Below are 22570 nucleotides of genomic sequence, written 5' to 3' on the forward strand. Positions count from 1 at the left end.
CCCACCCCCCGCTTCAGCTCCTGTGTTTACCACTGGTCCCAGGTCTGCTACACTGCACACCAGAATTCCTAGTATTTTGTTCACAGTTTTCATTAGGAAATTAGAAATGGTATATTGGATTGACAGTGCTGAATCTCATTTAACATGATGGGACAAATTCCCAATCCCAACCATGATAAGCCAATATAATACAAACCTGTGCGTGAAACAGAATAACTCCTAATTAGAGGCTTAAATGATTCTTTAAAGCAGGGGTGTCAAACATGAAGCCTGGGGGCCAAATCAGGCCCCTGAAGGGCTCCTATCAGGCCCACGAGCAACTGGCTGTCATCTGCTTCTTTCTCCCTATCTCTTGCTTCCTTCTGTATAACAGCTTGCTTTGCAAGTCTTGCTCAATCACACAGGAGCTACAGAGCAAAACCTCTTATTTTTTCCATTGGCTCAGGCTCCTCCCTTGGGGAGGAAGGAGGGAAGGCAGAGCTTGTTTTTCCAGGCTCCCTCAATCACACAGCAGAGCTACTGAGCCAAGCCTCTCTTCCTTCCCCCTCCTGGTCCCCTGGGGGAAGGAAGGAAAGAAAGAGCCAGAGCTTCCTTTACCCAGTTGCCACGATCCCATGGGAGAGATACAAAGAAAGCACCTTTAATACAAACAAGTGCTGTTTTAAGTATGTTCTAAGGTTTTTCTTTTTTTAAAAAATTGTGTTTGTCTGTGTCCTTTATAAAGTTTATATCCCTGCTAAATGTAAAGGTAGCCCCCTGTGCAAGCACCAGTTGTTTCCAACTCTGGAATGACGTCACATCACAACGTTTTCACGGCAGACTTTTTTACGGGGTGGTTTGCCATTGCCTTCTCCAGTCATCTACCCTTCCTCCCCAACAAACTGGGTACTCATTTTACTGACCTCAGAAGGATGGAAGGCTGAGTCAACCTTGAGTCGGGTACCTGAACCCAGCTTCCACTGGGATTGAACTTAGGTCATGAGCAGAGAGTTCGGACTGCAGCTACCTAATCTTAAATAGGTATACACATGGCCTGGGCCGACATGGCCCAGCCCAACCTGACATGGCCCGGCCCGGCCCAGCAAGGCCTCATTTATGTCAGATCTGTCCCTCATAACAAATAAGTTCAACACCCCTGGTTTAAACCACTGGTATGCATACAGTCTGGAAAAAAGTTAAGTGAACCAACTTTACTCATTCAGCCAAAGTTACTCCAGTTGTAAAATGTATTATTGGAAGGGGGCGGTCAGCTTACTTGCTAGGCTTCCTTCCCTATTGTAGGACAATAAGGTCAAGTATTTCATTATGTCTGGGCAGCAACAAGGAAATGGTTGTTTGAGAAGGATTATGATTGACCTCGGTCCAAGTAGCCCTGGCTGCAGAATTTCTTGAATTGTATGGGCTCCTCACAAGAGCACAGCTACCCAGGTCTGGGCAGCCCTAAATGTGGCCATCCAGAACACCTTAATGCCTTAAACAAGGAATTCACTTAAAGACTAACAAATCAGACTAACGAATTCACTATTTCTTTAGGGGCCACAAAACTCTGTCATTTTGGCAGCAGCAGATTACCCATCTGGAACTTTAATACAAAGCAAGAAAGGGAAGAAAGAAAAGTTTTTTTCTGGCTAGATTAATATAATACACAACATGTTCATTAGCACTGCAGAGAGTCTGGATGGCAAATGAGTCAGGCTGTATTCCATTCAGCAGAGCTGACATTTAGTCACACCATGGTTCACTGGAAGTGCCAATGCTGAAGTAATTAGTGTGTCTCTTCTGTGGGGTTCTGTCATCTGTGCCTACAATGATAAGCGTTGCTTAACCAGATTCCACCTCCATTAATAAATCATTGCAAATGAATTTGGGCCCTGGGTGAGCAAAACAGCACTGCTCTTTACACTACCATTTCACGGGAGAAAGCAGGAGTGCTATACTAAAAAGCAACAGAGCTCCTCATGTTCTTAAGCAGAGTCTCATGGCAAACTTAACACTCAGTGTGCCACACAAAGTGTTGACATTCTTGTTTTTCCATTTTTACAAGGTCAGCGCTTTATCCCTCAAGGTCTGAGAGAAAAATCAAAACATTTGGGCTTACTATATCAATGTCAAGTTGATACAGCAGGGCATGTTGTTTCCTTTCTAAGTTGCCGGATCCTTCAATACCCCTGTATCTTCTGGCATTTGTGCTCTGCAACTGGGCCATTAACATCAGCTGTTCTGTTTCTGGACACTTTCTCTTAGTCAGGCTTGAGTTCTTAAGGCCCAGTAATGGATGTTTTAGACTACTTGACCTACTAACATGTGCTCTAATATTTTCTTCCAGTGACTTCCCTCGGTCATTGCTTCCAAACTGAGAGCCAGTTACAATTCTCTAACACACTCTAATTATCCATATTCATGTTCACTTTTTATTCCTTTCCCACTTGTGAATCCTCAACCTTTTGCTTCAAGTGGTCAGACTCAGAGCACATTTTAATAAAATGGAACTAGAGGTTTAACATCTCTGTCCTCCACGTTTCCACGTTATGACAGCAATTTAGCTACTGGGAGACTGGAACGGAATGATTAGCCTTTACAGCAGCCTGTAGCATTTTCCTGGATTTCCTTTTAAAAAAAAAAAAAACCGTCTCCTCCCCCATGTGCTTGGTGCTTTGATTTGCAATTTCATTCACATTTTTATGTAAATACACAGACTGATATGTAATGATAACAATAATTGTGTGCCATCAAGTCACAGCCGATTTATGCCAACCCCATACGGTTTTCAAGGCAAGAGATAAGCAGAGATGGTTTGCCATTACCTTTCTCTGCACAGCAACTGTGGACTTCCTTGGCGGTGTCCCACTGAAGCACTAACTATGGCTTACTCTGCTTAGAGTTCCAAGTTCTGACAAGATCAGACTAGGCAGGACTATCAGGATGACATGTAATAATGTGGACTAATTCTATAGCCTTAAATTCAATGGTACACATACGCTTACAATTGTTACTGTTTTATATGACAACCATTGTAAGAGACAGTCCTAACAAACATACTGTTTAACAGAAAAGAAAAGCAAGAAATTGAGCTTATTATATTTTTGTCCCTACCAAGAAGAAGAGAGAGATTTTAAGTTTCTTAATGAAAGATTACCATGGACCTGGAAGAATGCATGCTGCTGGATGTGGAATGGCCCCCATAGAAGAACTACAAAACAGAAATAAAAAACAACAAAAAATCAGTGAAATCAAGATTAAAAAGCCAAATGTAAGCCCTCACTGGTTGGTCCCTAATAAGAATTCTCTCCCATTTCTGTAAGTTTGCTGGCATGTGGAATGCCAAGCCATTTATGCAGTTTGGTAGTTATCAGTAAGTTTACTGGTTTACTTGTATCCAAATACAGTTCTCTGCTATTGGGAAAGTCATTAATATATATTTGAGTAGTTTTTCTACAAATTTGCAAAATTTGTTTACTGGGGTTATTGGCCTTCAGATTGCAGGACGCAATTATAACAATGAGTTAGATCCTAACAACTTCTCCGCTGGTGCAAGAGGTTGGAGGGACAATCTTTTCCAATTCCCTCCCTCCCCATTCCACATCGACAGATATGACATTTGATCTTATACAAAAGGCTTTTTGTATGTGTGGGTTCCTTGATCCCTGGAATAACTGGTGGAGGGGCAAAAGCATTCCCTCTGGCCTTTGGCACCAAGGGAAAAGCTAGGAGGGCCCAACTCAACCAAATGGGGGGGGGGGCGGAATATAGCTTTTAACATATGCATCATGTTTAGTCTACTGTCAGATTCTCTTTCCCATGCAACATGCATCATGAGCTCAGTCATTTCCATTTTATGAAGTAAGAAGATACAAGCAAGCAAAATGCAGGCTAAAAAACTGCAGGCTGAACTACCAAGTTAGCATTCAAAAAGCATGAAAACCATTTTCTGAATTACTCTATTTTTAGCTTTAACTATCAAGCTTGAGGTTAATTTTTAAATTAATATAACTGATGTTCAGAAGTATAGTAAATTATATTCCAGGGATGAGTAGATTCTTCACATTCCATTCCTTTATCGCTGCAAGGATTTGCTCTGCCTTGCCCTCCTCAGCCCCTGAATTCCTGTTCAACTAAGAGAATTTCTAAAATTAATTCTGCAGCTTGCTGATGTTTCTGGTGCCCCCTCCCCATGTAGGGTGCATTGATAAAACACTACAATAAGGTAATCTTGTATGGATGCATCAAGGTTTTTTGATACAATGGTTCACTGATCTGCACATGTACTTCTATGCATCAGATCAACAGATGTGCACTGATCATATGGGAGGGATACACAAATAAACTAAAGGAGCTTAGAGTTCCCACAACCTGAACATGCACAACACTCTGACCAAATTCAGAAATGAAAATAATACCATGGAGGATATTTAACAAATCAATTCCACATCAGATGAGGAAAACTTCGGAACACCTCTAGCTTCTGAATACTACAAGGCATAAACTTAGGATACACAAACTGATGTTTCAAGATCATGCTTACACTGATCTTTTAAATTTTACAGCTCCCATTTTGTTAGATTGCAAGATGCAATTCTGGAAGACCTTCCCAAGTTTCCTATTCTTCCTTTGAACACTTTTCCAACATATAATTGCCCCATAGTGACAGTGTTCTATGTACAATCATATCAATGCATGTGATCACCATTTTCTTCCGCAATATATATATACTTTCCAAATTCAGTATATGGGAGCATGTACCCTAAAAAATCAAGGATTTTGATCATGCGTACCAGTGCCAGGTGCATAACTGGATTCAAACAAAATGTCAGTGGTGTCTTTTAAAATAATTGTGTGTAGTGCTTTGTCAGAATACATGCTGTAGGAATGCTGAAATTATAATGGCTGATCAGGGCTGCTGAATTAAACCTATACTGCATTTTTTTCCTAATAAGGGAATACTGCATTTTTTTCCTAATTCACATCTTTAAATCAGAAAGAAGGTGCAAGGGGAAGGTTTCAAACCTTTGACAGCTCTGTCAAAAATAGAGCATTCCCCTCCAGCTCCAACAGCTGCCCTATTTTTTTCAAAAAAAGAATGGCGACCAGGGAGATCTACTCACAGATCTTCCACTTTGTATCTATTTTGGCCCTAAGAAATCTTGTACTACAATGAAAGTACGTTAATGGTGCCCTCTAGTGAGCAACTGAATGCTCCACAGGATGCACAGCTTATTCCTTAAATTTTTGGAACTGAAGGCAAAAAGATTAGAGTGGATGTGACTTGGTGATTGTATTGCAGCAAACACCAGTACATTTTGGGCTCATGAAATGCATCATTGTTTTTGTAGAAGGAAGAACACAGGTAAAGTAAATCAAAAGGAATCAAGTAGCAACTATAAGCCTGATTTCACAGGCAGAGTCAATCTACATATAGTCTTCTACACAATAATTGCAATCTTAATTGGCTTCAATCTCGGGCTGTGTTGTTATGATAAATCCAAAGAGAAACAAGGTCATAAGTGAAGACTAATTACTTTAGACAAGCATGAGAATTTTCCTGTTTTATCTCCTGTTAATTGATTAACACCTCTGGAATCAAACATTCATAGCATTCTAAGGACCATTTCATACATTATAAAGAATGGCTGACAGCAAGTTTCTGTCAATCTTGGCTTTCTGAAAAGACTACCTGTTCAATATAGTTGTTTTCTAAAATGCACAGGTCACACTGACATTTAATAGTTTTGTGTGTGTTCTTTGAAAACATAATAATGTCCCCCCACCACCACTCAAAGGGAGCATGAGTAATGATTAAAATGTTGCTAACATGGTTGGGTTTTTTTTTTAACAGGAATGGAAAAAACATGACACTCAATATAAAATTTATGTAATACATAATTTAATATTTTGGCTTTCTAGTACTTCTTTATGTTTTTCTACTTCTTTTCAGCAGACAGCCATTTCTTTTTTCTCTGCCTTTTTTAAAAAAATCCACCCTACAATATGAGATTATTGATTCAAGATAGTCTTGAATGAGTAACCCTGGAAACAGCCCTGGAACCCATGCCAGTGAGAGCCACCCACTGAATATCTCACATACACATTATGTTAGTAATTCTACTTGAGGACTGTATATTTCAAACAGAGAACGCACAGGTGTGTGTGTGCATGTGCACTCACATCAAATGCATATAAAGCAACACTAAATAAAAACATGCAAATATAACAATGTTATATGGACATGGGTATTTTTATTTCACCTGTTCACTACTACTTAGTCTTCCATGCCTCTAGAATAGAAAAAAATAAAGTATAAAACCAAGTTATATAAATTTGTATACTGATGCCAAAATTAACAACAGAAACAAATGCCATTATATCTGATTCCTGCCCTCTCCCATGCATATAAACAATCAATATCTCATTATGGATGTGAATATTAGTTACTGCTTCCATCTCAAGCTTTAAAACACCCCCATTATTCTCCTTTTGTACATGGAATGAGGGAAGCAGTCTGCTTATCAAAAAAAAAAAGAGAGAGAGAGACTTGCATTGGAGAAGTCACTTACATACATTAAAGTGTTTTTGCATACCGGGGGTGGGGGGGTGGGGACCGGGGGTTGGGGGGTGGGGACTACTATCTCCTTGCCATAGCCCTTGTATTGGATGCTGCTTCGAAAGATTCCCCGCCCCCATAGCACTCAGGAGTTATGGTGAAAAAAAGACTGAACATCCCAATGTATGGGGAAGCTCATGTACAGCATTTTGGATCCCAGAAGAATAATTGTAACATGCCCTGCCTGGGCAGGGATTGTTTTTCTTTTTCTAAGTAAGTTTTTTTTGTACATCTAGCTTTTAGGCACCTTATACATATTATTTTAAGAGGTGAGCCAAAAATCATGTATCAGTTGCAATTATCAATAAGAAAAGAGCCCTAGGAACTTGTCCTTAAGTGCCTGGAGGTAAATGCACAGATGTGTTTTCACCTGCTTCATCTCGCTCTTCAGCCTCGTAATGCCACTTCTTTCTGTTTTAGTTGCTCCCGTATGGCCTACTTCATGAATAGATATGGCGGGGCTTGACGTGGAGGAATCAAGAGGGCGCACTTAAAGGGGGAAAGAAAATAAAACCTGCCTGTTACAAATATTAAAAAGGAACAGAAGTCATTTTAACGTACTAAATGAACACTAAAGAAAAGTAATATTACTGCTTCTTTCGACTCCAAATTCTTTCCCGCTGAGAATATGGTGAAGAAGGTTCTTCATATCAAAGGGACTTAGATTCATTAAGCTTTCAGAGGCTTCTTCACCTAGAGAAACCAGCAAAAAACTATATTTCAATTGCCATGCCATGTTTCCATAAACACAGTTAATTACATTGAACAAATGGCCCTAAATGAATGACAAGAATTCCCTTCACACTTCTTTTTAAAATTAAAACATATATTAAGTATGCTCCTTTTTCAGAAGGGCAATTTTATAACTTTCTCTTTCACCTCCATAATTTCTATTACCATTATAAAGTATCAAAAGGAGAAAGTAGCACTTTCTTTTAAAAATCTGAGTGGTATTTTCTCCCACTGAGGTCATTGTGCTTAAAAGACTGCATCTCTGCTTAGAATAGCACTGTTTGTCACACATCTCAGATTCATGCTCCATGCCAGAAATGGGTACAGTGTTTGCGGGTCAACAAAGTGTTTGTGGAGTACAGTGTTTGTGGAAGGTAAACAGAAACTACTCCAACTGATAGTCTACCTTAGACATTTCAGTTCTGAGAAATTAAACCTACGAAATCTATGACAGACTTTGTCAAGCATCCCGGACAGAACTCAAGAACAAAAAGAAAATGTGGTATTTTAAAATCAAAAATTCAGTAAATTAATTTTGCAGTAAATTAATTCTGTAATATATCATTATAGAATGGCAGTTTTACATCAAACTAATACTGAAAATGAAATTCATATTCTGGCAGAAACCACTGTACAGGGCAATCCCACAGACTGTATAACTATATACAGTCTGTGGGATTGCCCTGTACAGTGGTTTCTGCCAGAATATGAATTTCATTTTCAGTATTAGTTTGATGTAAAACTGCCATTCTATAATGATTTTGGAGTGACCATGTGCCATATGTCACATCCAGGAGACAGAAGACTGGCTTTAGGAAGAGCAAGATGTGACACATAAAGTTTGTCCATTTAATTTTAACTGGAAAGAAATGCCATCCGTTATTGATGTACATGGATCTACTCAATGAAAAACAAAAATGTTCTCAAAAAATTATATTCCAAATTCTGGGAAAATAAAATGAGAAAGGAAAAGACAAAGGGGAAACTGAGTCATGTTGCAATCTTCAGTTTATAGTGTTACAAGCAAACAGTAGGAGGTGTTGGGAGAGATGAAATATGGAGAAACACCAGCAATCAATTAATAGTAATAGGAATGATGACAAAAACTGCTGGAGCCTAAAGGTTCTTCTGAAGTTTATACGTATACAAGTGGCCTCTTTCAGATCCCCTTAATAAATAAATAATTGATAAGATTTTTATCCCACATTTTTTTCATACATTATACAACATGCTTCACAAAACTAAAATTATACAACTTATTAAAACAACCTAAACAATTTAAAACAGCAGCCAGAAGAATGGAAACAATAACAACTATTACAAAGCTCACAAAATCTACATATTCGAGAAACAGAAACTTTCCCTCCATGTTCTCTCACGACTGCGCCACAATTTTTCTCAGTCCCAACTTAAAATGTTCCTGTCTCTACCCCCTGTAATTCCCTTACTTATTCTTCCTGCACATATTCTTCCTAGACCACCCCCCCATATCGGCATCTTCTACTTTTTTCCATTTTCTATCATCCTTCTTATATCCTGTCCATAAACAGGATATTGATTGTGGTCTACATCTATTTCATTACTGGGTTATTGTAAAACTGATCTCACCAGAACAATTCAAGCTGCGAGCCAGTTCTGTGGCCATCACTTGAATGATGAGACCAATGCGAAGTCTGAGCATCTCTGCAAAGAGACTAGGCTGTGACCGGACATACATGGCCAAATACACCATTATTTCCTATCATGGGGGAGAGATCAAAGAGAATTTATTTTAGAGACTTTCACCACAATTATGAGAACTGTGACGATGAAGTAGATTAAGTCTCTTTTTATATTACCTGTGTAAGAACAGCAATGCTTATGTCTTCTCCACTAGCTTCATAGATAAGCTGAATAAGCTGTTCAGGTGGCAAAGGACTAAAGATAAGGAACAAATGATTAGGGACTGCAAAACAAATATTTTTGTCAGCAAGGATCCAAGTCCCAACACCACAGACAGCCCCACCCTCCAGATTCAATCCTATAAATACATGAGTCTTTAAACCAACTGTTTTATTTCTGAAATATGGTCAGGAATGTTCAACCCAAATTGGACTCTCTTGGACTCTGCTTTCCTTCCCCCAAATTCCAGACTCTACTGGCTGGCTACAGTATGAGCCCCTATCCACCCAAGTCAATCCATATTGTTGAGGCTTTTCCCTTCACCTGCTTTGACCTTGGTTCCTCAATGTGTTCCTCAATTCTTGGTGACTTCTATTTCAATGTATCTGAAGCAGTGTGCATGCACATGAAAGCTTATACTATGAATAAAACTTCATTGGTCTTAAATGTGCCACTGGACTCAAAACTTTGTTCTGCTGCTTCAAACCAACATGGCTGCCTACTTGAATCTACCAAAATTGCATAATATGTCAGAAGAAGCCACAAGAAAAAGTCCTAGAAAGTGTTAAGTAATTCTGTAGCATGAGGTAGATAGACTTACGCGGTGATTGTTTTTTCACGTGGCTCAGGTGGCAGACCCACTGTCAGTTGCTTCTGGTGTGACAGAAGGTCTGTGCATGCCTAGAACAGGAGAGAGAGAAACCAATCTGTTAAACAGCCAGCATAGTCTGTTTTAAATGTTAAAATAGCTGCTTGCCTACTCTTCATGTTCTTGAGACATCAGTGGAAGTGTCCCAATCCAGCAGAGAAAGCAGGCTCTACATGCTGATTTCCTTGCTGAATGGGAACTGGATAAGCAGACAGAATGTCCATGTATGTAGATCTGTTTTTGCATTACAATGCAGGGCATCTAGCACACCTTCCATTTATCCTACAAGATTTGCATAAGAGGGAAAGGGCAGAGGCATAATCCATATTGTAATGAGAATGTCTTCCTGCAGCAGCTATCTTGGAGTGCCTGAGTTCTGTTTCTCTTGTTGACTAATAACTGCTGCAAATGGTCTGTGGCTCAATGGTAAAGTACATGCTTCCCACGCATCAAGGGCCAGGTTCAGCACTTAGCTTCTCCAGTTAAAAGGGATCTCTCAGTAGCAGATACTTAATGGACCACCTCTCCGTCCATGTTCCCTTTATCTAAAGCACCATCTGTGCCATGGAACAAGCTCAGGCTTTTCCAGTGGCTGCCCCATGTCTATGGGACAGGTTCCCATAGGAAGTGAGGGGGCTCTTACCCTCCTGGTTTACCAGCAAGGCTGCAATACAGAATTGCTCTGGAGTGAACTTCTGGGGCAGCCTTGGCCTGGGCACAGATGGAATATCTTCCTAGTGGAGCATAAATTGTTCTGAGATTGCTTTTGTTTTTCTATTGTGGATCCCTGCCTTTGTCCTGAGATGCTCAGGAGAAAGAAAACTATGCAAATATGTTACATTATTATTAACATAATTTGCATCCTGCCTTTCTGCTCTTATGAGAGCCGCCAAGGTAGTTAGCAATGTAAAGCACAGATGGTAAAATCACATTTCATGATAAAATCACATTTTAAAACCATTAAAACTAATCCCCCACACACATCAATGAAAACAATTTAAAAGCAGAGCTAAAATGCGTACAAAGCATAAAAACAGCAATTAGAAGTGAGGGATCATTGAGGGGATGACAAACAAAACAAAATAGTCTTTATCCATGAAACTCCCTGGGGAGAGAGTTCCAGAATCTTGGTGCCAGCAGAAACTCAGTTGCATATCGGGCCACACCCCCTGGTGTCAGCCCAGCCAGAACTGCATTCCTGCTCAAAAAAAGCCCTGGACATAAGTTACTGAGAAGACCCTCTGCATTACCACCTACTTAATCTCGGAAGAGGGAAGCACCTGAAACAAGGCCTCCAAAGATGACTCTGGTGCAGATGTGTATTCAAGTGAGAGCTTCAAAACAAACACACACATACATATTGTGTGTCCTTTTTCAAAATGACAGATTCAGCGTGCTTTCAGAATTAGCCTCCAGTTACCATGCCTCTTGTGCACCCCAACATTCATTTTTTATGTAAAATAAAACACACCAGTGCTGAGTCAAGTGAAAACTAGTTTAGAAAGGTAACTTGACAGCACTGAATATGTTTTCCTTTTCCCTAGCAGAATGCTGCACTTCAGCTATTCTCAACAGGAGAATACTAGTAGGGAAACCAGAGTGTGGTGAAAATCACCTACCTGTAATTTCTCAATCTGGTAACAAGCAGCGGTCAGAAAAGCATTTGGCAACTCTTATAAGTGCCGGATACTCTCAGACTCCAGTATAAAGACAGGCATCATATTCTGACACATTCACTGCATCTCAAGGCACATTTTCAGGCACGAAATGAAGTGGTTTCAACTCTCATTCTATACACTGTACTTAAAACGTTATGGCTACTCTGAGAGAATATAATGTTACAGATTGACTAAACGTAAGTGAATGAGGATGCATCAGCAGCCTAGATGAGAATCGACTGGCAGCCCCATGTAAGAACATAATACCTTCATTTAAAAAAAATATAGCACTGATCCACAAGTAAACACACATACATCATGTGACCAAGGCATATTTTCTTCAAGACATACAGTACAGACTAAAATATCTAATTTGCTTTGTACCTCAGCCAAGACCTCCACACGTTTCCTGAGTATGCCAGAGATGTAGCGGATCAAGCCCCATTCCTGGTTCAAGCCTGCTTTGCTGTAGAGCTCACTCAGAAGACAGTGAACAGTGATTCCACACTGCCCATAAAGCTGTGTTTCCCAGTCAAGGCCTCTTAAATCAGAAAAAGGTCACACAAATTGTTACTGTGTTTAAAAAGATGTAGATATATATCTAGATTTTGGGGGGTGGGCTGGGGAAATAGCTAAAAGTATATGAAAGTTCCAACCTGAAGTTCAGCACTAAAAGCTGTAATTTTTAAAGTCACTTGAGCAACCCAAGTTTGATTCCAAATTAATAGGTTTTTGACATTCAGCCTCCCACAGCCCCTTTGAATATGCCAGCAAGGCACTTCTTGATTTAGGCCCAAGAGCAATTCAGGGAAGTCAAGTGCATGACTCATTCCTTCAGTGCTAAGCTGGCACTTGTGCATTTTACTCCATTCATGCTTGAAAGATCTTTGCATGAATGCAGCCATGAGTCCTAAAATAGCAGCATATGGGAAAGAACAGGTCGCTCACTGTGCCTTGTACCGTAACAGATGAAGTGGTCAAAATTAACAAGGAGTATCTGGCTTGAAATCATATGGAAGGTGGCCCTCACAATGGTTAGCAGAGGCGTGAAAAGGCAATCGAACTAGGAATAAAAACCTTATTATATTACTGTAATCTCAAGGACCAACACAAGCTGAGTCTTCCCACTTACACAGGGAAATAGCAATATCTGAACACAGTTTTGTGCAAATGCCGATTGCTCTTATTCATACGCGAATAATGTAGGAAAGTCAGGGCTCTTGTGGCCATCAAGGCAATGAAGGACAACAATCTCATGGGACATTAGCATGGAGTACTTAGCATTCCTGTAAGCGCCACTCTTCAGCAAAATAAAACCAGCATCAGCTCTAAAAATGTCAAGGCAACTTACTTTATTAGGTACAAGATGTATAATATGTCTGCCTGGTCATGTAAAGTGGGGCATTCCTTGAGCTGCCCAACTAACTTCTCACAGTCCAAATCGCCATGATCATCCTTGGGTAAATGAAGAACTGCCTCTGGCTCCTGCTAATCAAAGGCAAACATCAAATAACCAGAAATTGAAAGGGCCCGGACATGAAAGGCTGCTCTGTAACTCATTAGCCAAGATTGCTTCCTGGAAAATGTGAGGGACATAGCAATGTAATTGCAGAATTTGAAATGGAGTTCCTTAGTAAAGTTCTTATTTTTGTTCAACCAACTTTTTTCAAGAGGGAGGATGGACCCAGACAGAAGAGTAAAATAGGAATTTCAATTTTCATAAAATCCCTTTGTTGCCCTCCCTAGAAATCAGAACTTAAATTACAGACACTAAATGATGAGAATTCAAATGCAGACATTTTAGTGGAAACTAGAGACACTACACTAGAGACAGACACTAAATGATGAGAATTCAAATGCAGACATTGTAGTGGAAACTAGAGACACTACAGTATAAACAAAATAAAGAGGAAGTCACAACATGAAGTGATGATGTCTGAATGTTAAAGATAGACACACCCTACATTGGGCATTCTGATGGCACTGCTCTGCCATGAAGCTCTAGGGCAAGGGTGTCAAACATGCATCCCAGGAGCCAAATCAGTACCCCGAAGGGCTCCTATCAGGCCCCCAAGCAACTGGCTGCCATTGCTTCCTTCTCCTCTCTTTTGCTTCCTTCTTCCTCACAGCTTGTCTTGCCAGGCTTGCTCAATAGCACAGGAGCTACAGAGCAAAAATCTCTATTTCCTCCATTGGCTGAGGCTCCTTCCTTGTGAAGGAAACGGGGAGAAAGAGCTTGCTTTGCCAGGCTCTCTCAATCACACAGCAGAGCTTCTAAGCCAAGTCTCTCTTCCTTCTATTTGCTGAGGCTCCCCCCCACCCCCACCCCCTTCCTCTGGGGAAAGAAGGAAAGAGCCAAAGCTTCTTCTGCCCACACAAAGCTTCCCTGGATCACACAAGAGAGATACAAAGAAAGCACCTTTAAGACCAATGAATGCTGATGTTTTAAGAATGTTTTTTAAATCTTTGATTGTGTTTGTGCCCTTTATAAAGTTTATATCTCCACTACCTGGCATTACATTTTATGACACACATGGTCCAGCCCTACAAGGTCATATTTATGTCAGATCCAAATGAGTTCAACACCCCTGCTCTAGGGAGCCCCGGGTGAAGATTCAGCATCTGCACCTATTCATAACAGCCATTCTATTTCCTACTTACAGTGACACTGTCACACAGTGAATGAGATTTTGTTACATGATCACTGAGGACCGAGGTCAAAATAAACTGTTTGTCCTAGTGATATCAGAGTGAAATCTGATTAGCAATGAACTGATGTCACTGTTGCTAAAGGAACTATTTTCTGAACTGGGACTGTGCTGTTCTATTCTGTATACCCAGAAGAAACAACCTGAGTGCACCACTGATCAGTTCTGCTCAGGAGCTTAGAAAGCAACCTCCTTACCTTAGATAGCCATTATGTAACTGCTATAGTGCTCTTAGGATTGTACTATAATGACTATTCCCAGGCTTTTCTGAAAGCAATTAATATCCCCCAAATCTATTAACTCTCTCCTTTCAGAGACAGATGTGCTGCCTCTACAGGAACTCATCGGCCAATTAGCTGTGCAGTAGCAGAAGAGAAACTCTGCAAGATTTGTATCAACTCTCTTCCCATGCCCTTTCGAACACTAGATGATACAGCAGTGGAACAAGCAATTCTAAGTCAACAGATTCTGCACAATTAAAATGGAACACATTTATTTTCCTAATGTAACTGAGCTGAAATGCAACTTTTCTTCTTCCAGTGATTAACAGATAAATCACTGCACTTTCCACATGTAAACATTAAGTAAGCTTACTTTGTCCTTCACTGGATGAGGGGAGTCAACAAGGTTCAGAGATTTCCGGTGTGTGTTTAAAACCTTCATAGGCAAAGACATTGAAACACCTGAAAAACAAACTGAGTCTCTGAACAGATAGAAAAGCTAAGGTAAGAACTGAATGTCTTTAGGAATCAAAATGACAGAAAAGAGCTATTTTACACACATATCCATGTAACTAAGCATAACAGCCATTTTTTTTAAAAAAGAAAAACTGTTTTGGACAGATGATAAAGTGGCATGTGGAAAAAGGTAAACCATCCATGCCCTCCTGCTTCTTTGCTTCAAGCTGACCACTCCTAAAACAACTTCTCCAGAAAACAGATAGCCATTTGAAATTGGCTACCTGCAGGTTCATAAAAACCAGAAGGCTCAGTTCAAGGATCATTTGCTATCATTCCCGCTAGTGAAAGAAGGGCAATTTTTGCCAGTTCTTCCTTCCTGCTGCAGACCACTAGGCTCCCTAAAATTCTGCTTCAGATGAACATGAGACCTTCAGAAACAGTGTGGGAGCGAGGACAGAGAATTGGTTATAGTCAACCTCCCCCCTTCTGCAGACAGAAATCTATCTTTGGCTCCAATCCAGAGTCTAGTTTTCCTCTTACTAACATTAGAGATTACTGTAACAGGCTTCCATTAACATCTAACGAAGTATAGCAGAAATAAGGGCACTTAGGTGATTTATCAATAAGGAAAATGCAAAAAACAAAAAATGCATACTCCTACAGGATATTCATAGCAGTCCAATTTTCAGATTACATATTTGATAGGCAACTTGGTAGGGGCCACGGTACTTGGATAAGGCTCACAGTAAACTGGGAGTGGGCCAGGGTTCCATGTTCACAGTGGAGACTCATGGTCAGTACTCCAAACCTCATGATTATTGTCAGCCAGCTGCAAAACAGTTTGCACTGTGTTGCCCAGAATTCCATCACTTTGGCCACAGGATAGCTTGCATCATTCCTTGCCATTGTGACTGACTCTGGCCTCCTCGCTGTCTCTTGTTTCCTCTCAGTATAGTGCCTCCCAGCTATGCAGGACCACTTCTTTAAGAACCTGGCCAAATCACTTCATTCGTGGGCCCTCCCCACAGCTCTGCGGCCCCATCCTGCCTAAATCCTAACAGAGTGAGGTTTCCACATGCCACCACTGGATACAGCATCTGCCCTTGCCCAACCATCAGAACTCTTGACCATGCTCAGTTCACTGATCACTAGGGTTTGTAGAATCTTTCGGGATCAAGTGCCGTGTTCTACTGGAGAAAGTTTCTCCAGTAGAACACGGCACTTGATCCCGAAAGATTCTACAAACCCTAATGATGTTACCAGCCGTGAAAACCTGAAATCTTTGATATCACTGTGGCTTCTTTTTCCAATGCCCTGTGCCATCTGGCCCATCTTCCTAGGTGTCTTCAGGTCGCTACGCCAACCTGGTGCCATAGTGCCCCTTGATATTCCTACTAGTAATTTACACTTTATACTGAATTCTGAACCAATTTATTTTCTACTTCTGTAAGCTTTAGCACTAAAATCAGTTTTTCAAAAGTTACATACTATCCTAACTTAACATAATATCCTACACATTCAGTAATAAGTAATTTGAAAAAACATTTAAGGATTCCTTTTATCTTGGCAACTGCATTGCTGCTCTGCCATCATCTTTTCAGACTGTATTGTATTTTTTACAGCGCAACTGTGCTTAGATTCACCATTGTACAGGTGCATTCTGCTGCAGCATTCTTCTGCCTGTCTCGGGACACATGGTCAAAATTTGCTGCTTATTATCAAGAATTGTGATTATAAAAACTTGAAGCAAATTGACCAATTTGTACATGTGCCACACTGTCCATTTTAATCACACAAGTTAGCGACAGCAACAAGTTAATTGTACAATTATTATAAAATGACACATTACTTAGTGGAAATAATGCCGCAACTGTAATGGTATTCCTCAGACCAGTTTGTCACTTCCTCTTAAGTTTGGGTCAACAACTGTCAAATGTTCCTTTTTTCAAACAACAGAATTTGACATTTAATTTGACATTTATGGGCATTCCAGTTCTGAAAAGGACAGACATGTAAAATGCTGTAAGAACTCACTTGGAATCTCCAAGCCCTTTGCCTTGGCCATGATTGACAATATCTCTCTTGTGGAATGAGCAGCACTAAACACATGGGGTGAACTGGAAACTTTCGAGATTGGTGGCAGATAGGATTTAAGAGCCGTGCTCTGCAACATACTGTGTATATAGTGGTCCAGTTCATCTTGGCTTTCTGTCAAAAGACATGCAAAGGAAAACAATTCAAAACTTTATCTAGGTGGGATCTAGTAAGATATTGTACACTATCCAAAATACTCAATGTGTTTCCTACCTAAGCCCTTAGACTGCACTTGGAAAATGCCACAGCACATGCACTGTCCTATATTGGCATGCAGAAGGTTCAAAGTGCAGAAGACCCAGCTTATTCCAACCAGCTCTTAAATGAAATCAAGCACCAGCGCACAGAAAGATTTTTGCAAGAAATAGTGGAGTGCTAGTGTCATTTGCATAGGACAATAGCAGACTGAATGGACTAAAAATCTGATGGTGTAAGCCAAATTTCTATGTTTACTTTTCCATAGATTCCCTTTCCTGCATCTACTCTTATGAAACACCCTCTTGCAGCCTGAGTCCAAGTACGTTGCCTCATACCAGTGCACAGGACTGTGTTGCGATGTGTTGACTTTGACAGTTTTGGATACAAATAAAAATAATACCACTCAAATGTAACCCCCTCCCCCCAAAAAACTGATAAGAGGATTGATTACCTTTGTCACCAAAGTCTGTATAATCTTCTAGTTCATAGCCACTTTCAGGACTAGAATAGTCTTCACTGAAATCATCAAATAGTTTTCCATCACAATCTGGATCCAGGAAACTTAGGTTTGTATAGAACGAAGTGGTAAGGAAGTCTGAAAGTTTACCCAACTTCACCCTGAAGAATCACACAACAAAGAAAGGATGAAAATTATATACTTATTGTATAATACTAAAGGCCACCATGATCCACAGTCGCTACTCAGCAGAAAGCATTCCTGATTCTTATTATTTTACACAAATTCACAAGAAAGGCCTGTTCTCATAATAGCTAAATAGCCTCTCAGAGAGCATTCCTCTAATTACATGCTGAAAGCAAACAACAGGGACAACTGTCCCCATCATACCCTTCCAATGAGCATCCCAGAGACATATAAAACGACCACTGCTATAGAAAACATATCAGACTATTCTCTGGTCCAGCATAGCAGTTATTACTTGTCATTGCTACAGTAATATTTTGAAACAGAGATGGAAAACTTTAATCTCATTAATCACCAAGGGTTTTTCCTTTTAAGTTAATTTACTTTATGCCATCCTCAACTTCCCTGGGGCATCCCCAACTTCCTCAATGTTTTTAAGAAACATGAGCATGGTTTGAGAGGGTTTCATACAGGAAGGCTACAAAGGCAGTTTCCTAACATGCATATTGAAACCACAACATGCACATGTATTTTTATTTATGTTACAGACTTTTATTAACATACAAACACAAATTATATACATATAAAAGATAATGCAAGAGGCTACTAGGTACACTTTTGTGTTTCCTCAAGAATTATATTCTATGGCCTTGAATCCTGTAGAATCTTGAAGATCATGAACAATGGAACTGAACACTGAAGGTTTCGCTAGTAGGGCTGCTTTTGTCCAGCTCAAGAACCTTCCCCCTGATGGAAGAAGAAACCCACACATCAGAAAAGCACCACCACAAGCCAATCATCTGCAGATATGCTGTTGCTCGGACTGATGCTCTTTTGGCAGCTCCACCTGGTCTCTCAAACTGGGTTTCCAAGAGGGGGAGGAGGCCTGAACCTTCTTCAGATTTTGGAGGGTCTGTAAAGCAGATCTTTTCCAATGTACTTAGTGGCCCATAAACAAAGATTGTGGTTTGTTTTCTTTATTTATATTTATTTATATATACTTATTTATGTGATTCTGTATTTATTTTTTAAATTTGGGGGTATGCCACTCTGAGTCCTACTAAACAGGTTAAAAGCAGGACATTAATATTTTAAATTACTTAAATAAAAATACAACAACTGGTTTTCATAGACAAATGTTTTACTGAGATGGAAACTGTAATCTATATTTCTCAAATTGACTTGAAACATGTAACACAAATTCTGTTCCGTTGAAAAGTGCCGGTGGTTTTCCTTCCTGATTTCTACCATTGCTGCTTGAACAAGCTAAAGGAACTAATGTTGTATAAGGGGAAAGTTTATACCTAGCTCCTCCAAAGTATCCATCCCCAAGTTTTCGTATGGTGGCTAGAATTGCTGGATCTATGTCAGAACCATCATTAACTAAAAACAAAGAAAGAAAATGATTACATATTTTAAGAATAGCTTTCTTTATAGACTCAATTTGAAAACATATTGAAATGGGACTTTTTAAAAGTATCATCTAATTTGAACTGATTGCCTGTTTAAATTTTCTGCTTATGTAGGTTAAAGATCGATTAGATTAGAGGAAGAAGAAAGACCCGTGGCATTCAAGAGAATGTACCTCTAAGTGAAAATGCAAAGGATAGGTAGAGGACAGGCGTATCTTGTGTTAATATAGTCAACACATGTAAACATAGTTTTTGTTTAGTTTGTCCAATTTTAGAATTAAATCATTGCTTGTTCATTACAAATATAATATGAAGATCCCCACATTTTGTACCTTCAGTCCAATTTTATATAGTCTCTTGCCCTGTGCAAGCTAAAGGTAGTCATAAAAGCCTCCGCAAAAGGGCTAATGAGAAGAACAAACTGGATTTAAGGAGATCCCTGTTCAAGTAAGCTGCTGTGGGGACTACTATAAGCATTATTATCAAACAGACAATTATGCCATATAAAATGCTATTTATCCACTCAAATTTCAACATATCTTTCAGAGCAATGTACTTTCCAAGCAAAACACAAAGGAACCCTTCTCTATAATGGCCTTAGTAATAGCATCTGTACTAGAGTACTATTCTACAGAGTAATACAAAAATCCTTTTAAAGCCAAACTAATGTCAAGTTCTTAAAGAAAATAGAACTCAATATTATGCTCAAAATCATAGATGGACAGCCAAGTTAGGCTATAGCACCAAAGCAAAATGTGAGTCCAACATCTTAGACTAATGCAGCTTATTCCACATAATAAGTTTCTGTGAATCATACTCCATCCACAAAGTCAATGCTCATCACAGAACTGATATTCAGCACATACACATTCCACCACTACCTTTCTGTGGGGAATATAATTGCATCAATATTATGGATGTACACTTCCTGCATCTGATTCTCAGACCTCTAACTCAAAAAAGTTTGTGCTGGAATAAATTCTGTTAGTCCCTGTGTTGCCACTGAACTCATACTGAAAAACTAGTCTTGCATGCATACTAGATGATTTATTAAAATGGAAATTTATTTCTGCATCCTTTAATAAAATGTGTATAAGAAACAAAAAAGGAAAAGCTGCTACTGAGAATGGCATGAATTCAAGCATTTAGAAGAACAAAGCTATAGCATTTGGCATTTGGCTTGTAAAGGTTACTGACTAAGCATTGTGTTTGTAATTGGAAACGTAAGAGTTGGTCTCCCAGTCATCCTCCAACACGAAGTAAGATAAGCCAGTTCTGTTCGAAGCATCTCCACAACCATCTGATTGTCTAAGGCCAAATAGAAGTGATGCTGATCTGTAAACTGAAAGGCAAATAAAACTATTTACTTCTTGACAAAAGTATGCATGCAAGACTAGTGTAATATAATGGTTTCAAGGGTTGTTCTGGTGCACATTATACATCAGAAGATAAAGTTATTTGTCTATAAGGCTAAATCACTACTGTAAACCAATCAAGTGTATCTGAAAACTCAAGAAGAACTTCTGCACACTTCTTCACAGAACAGCATCCCAAATGCAAACAGCGCAATTCAACAAAGAGTTAAGCACACTTAAGCCCACTTATTTTAGAGAGCTTGCACATATGCTCAGATTTGTCCAGTCATTTGGTCTGGAATGACAATGATACAAAAGTGGGCATGGGCTCCTCTCTGTTCCATACAGATGGCCTCCTGGGTGGACCAGATTCTCCATGTGATCTCTTTGTTGCAAAGGAGGTCTGACTGGTACAAAGATAATCCCTCAGAAAAGTAACTGGGCCTCCTCGTGACTGAGCACTCACACACTTCTTAAGGCAAGTTATTGATGTGTTGAGTGAGAGGGGCATGCATGGCTTCTATACTGCATGATTTCTGCATCACATTGCTTTACATATGAAACACGACTGCACTGCAGCTGAATCATCATTTTTGAATCATAGTGACTGACAAATGGACAGAGGTTGATGTCTCTAGCTCACTGAAAGCAACTTATTACAACCTTATTACAACAAGAAAAAAACCAATTTCTATACACATCAGTTCAGTACCAACATTTTTGGTCTTTTACTACAATTCCTATTAAATAATTTTTAAAAACTTTTGGGTGGCTGCACGCGAGAACAGTTGAAACTGAAGTCTCAACTGAACTAATTAAAAGAAAATGTAATAATCTCATTATGCTTTCAAGCTCTGCCAAGGCTGTATTGATCTTGTCATTAGCCTTCAAGTTCAGGAAAGGAATGTCAAGCAATGGCTTGTTGACCAATTTCCAGCCTGTGCCATTAGCAAGGGTAAATTTTCCTTACTAGGGAGAGGACAACCTTATCATGTTCCTCTTTGATCATAATCCAGCTGTACAAAGAGCCAAAACAAAGTACAGATTTTTAGCAGTTCTGCCTACATAAAAGGAAGAGAGGACCACATGAAAAGAAGTGATTTACTAACAATTAGCAAACAGGGATTTTTGTTTGTTTTCTGTTTGTTTGCAAGCGCACCTGAGGAGTAAAAGTAAATACTTGATTTCTTATAACATAAAGCTTGGATGTTCCCAAGACACCAATATGTCGGTAAGGTCTCCCGCTCAATTTCATGTGTTTATTGCGGCCTGTTAAACAAAGGGGGGAAAAGTGAATGTTTATTTCCAACCACACATGCTATACAACATGCAATTATTAGATATTGTTTCCATAAAAAGACACTATCAAAACCACCACTATATCACATATCTTATGCTGCATATATTAAAATATTTGCTTTGTGAAGTAAGTAATGTGCTGCTCCAATTTAGAAACATGAAATTGCCTGAATTAAACAAAGGTTCCCCTTGCTCCATGTGATCATGAAGTGCCTTTCTGAAATTCATGTATTTACTACAGGTAATTAATGGATACACCAAATGGGAAAGGGCAGAATATAAACCTACTAAATAAATAAATCCATTAAAAGTGTACCTAGAGGTCTTTTCATAAATGGAGCGATATTTTTATTAAGCATTAAGTCCTTTGTGAGGGAACAGATCAAACAATTAGCAAACTTCACCTAGTGCTGCTTATCAATATATTCATGAGTTTGGATCCAAATACTGTGAGCAGAGCTTGCAGAACAGGTGGCCCACAGAAGACTGTAGTTTGAGTTAGAAAACATTCTGCTCATGCAAAGGCACCTTTGGATCCAACCAGGCCTCAGATTCAGTGGAAGCTCACAGGAGCACAGCTCCTGAAGCTTTCTGAGAGTTCCACCTCCTCCTTCCCACCTTGTCCATTGAATAGAAGGTGCAGCTGCATAACTATCCCTGGAT

General features: G+C 39.5%; 1 protein-coding gene across 6 annotated transcripts in view; it reads right to left on the reverse strand.

The window, feature by feature from the left end:
• The window catches only part of PHKA2 (phosphorylase kinase regulatory subunit alpha 2), a 72012-nt gene that overhangs the window by 18702 nt on the left and 30740 nt on the right, over positions 1-22570 (reverse strand). Inside the window, exons 16-30 of one of the 6 annotated variants that reach the window (XR_009555184.1) lie at positions 21768-21877; positions 20451-20595; positions 19146-19224; positions 17650-17816; positions 16941-17114; positions 14821-14909; positions 12870-13006; positions 11903-12059; positions 9813-9892; positions 9169-9247; positions 8939-9068; positions 7190-7291; positions 6969-7087; positions 6243-6270; positions 3137-3190 (exon numbers count right to left, since the gene is read on the reverse strand). Coding sequence is in view for 5 of the 6 variants with exons in the window: in XM_060234030.1 (XP_060090013.1) it covers positions 3137-3190; positions 6243-6272; positions 6969-7087; positions 7190-7291; positions 8939-9068; positions 9169-9247; positions 9813-9892; positions 11903-12059; positions 12870-13006; positions 14821-14909; positions 16941-17114; positions 17650-17816; positions 19146-19224; positions 20451-20595; positions 21768-21877 (1652 nt within the window). In the remaining variant the exon portion in view is untranslated. Of the gene's footprint in view, positions 1-3136; positions 3191-6242; positions 6273-6968; positions 7088-7189; positions 7292-8938; positions 9069-9168; positions 9248-9812; positions 9893-11902; positions 12060-12869; positions 13007-14820; positions 14910-16940; positions 17115-17649; positions 17817-19145; positions 19225-20450; positions 20596-21767; positions 21878-22570 lie in introns of all 6 variants that reach the window. The other 5 variants (XM_060234031.1, XM_060234030.1, XM_060234034.1 and 2 more) reach the window with 5 other exon arrangements.

The sequence above is a fragment of the Heteronotia binoei genome, chromosome 3, assembly GCF_032191835.1.
Source record: "Heteronotia binoei isolate CCM8104 ecotype False Entrance Well chromosome 3, APGP_CSIRO_Hbin_v1, whole genome shotgun sequence".
Lineage (NCBI taxonomy): Eukaryota > Metazoa > Chordata > Lepidosauria > Squamata > Gekkonidae > Heteronotia > Heteronotia binoei.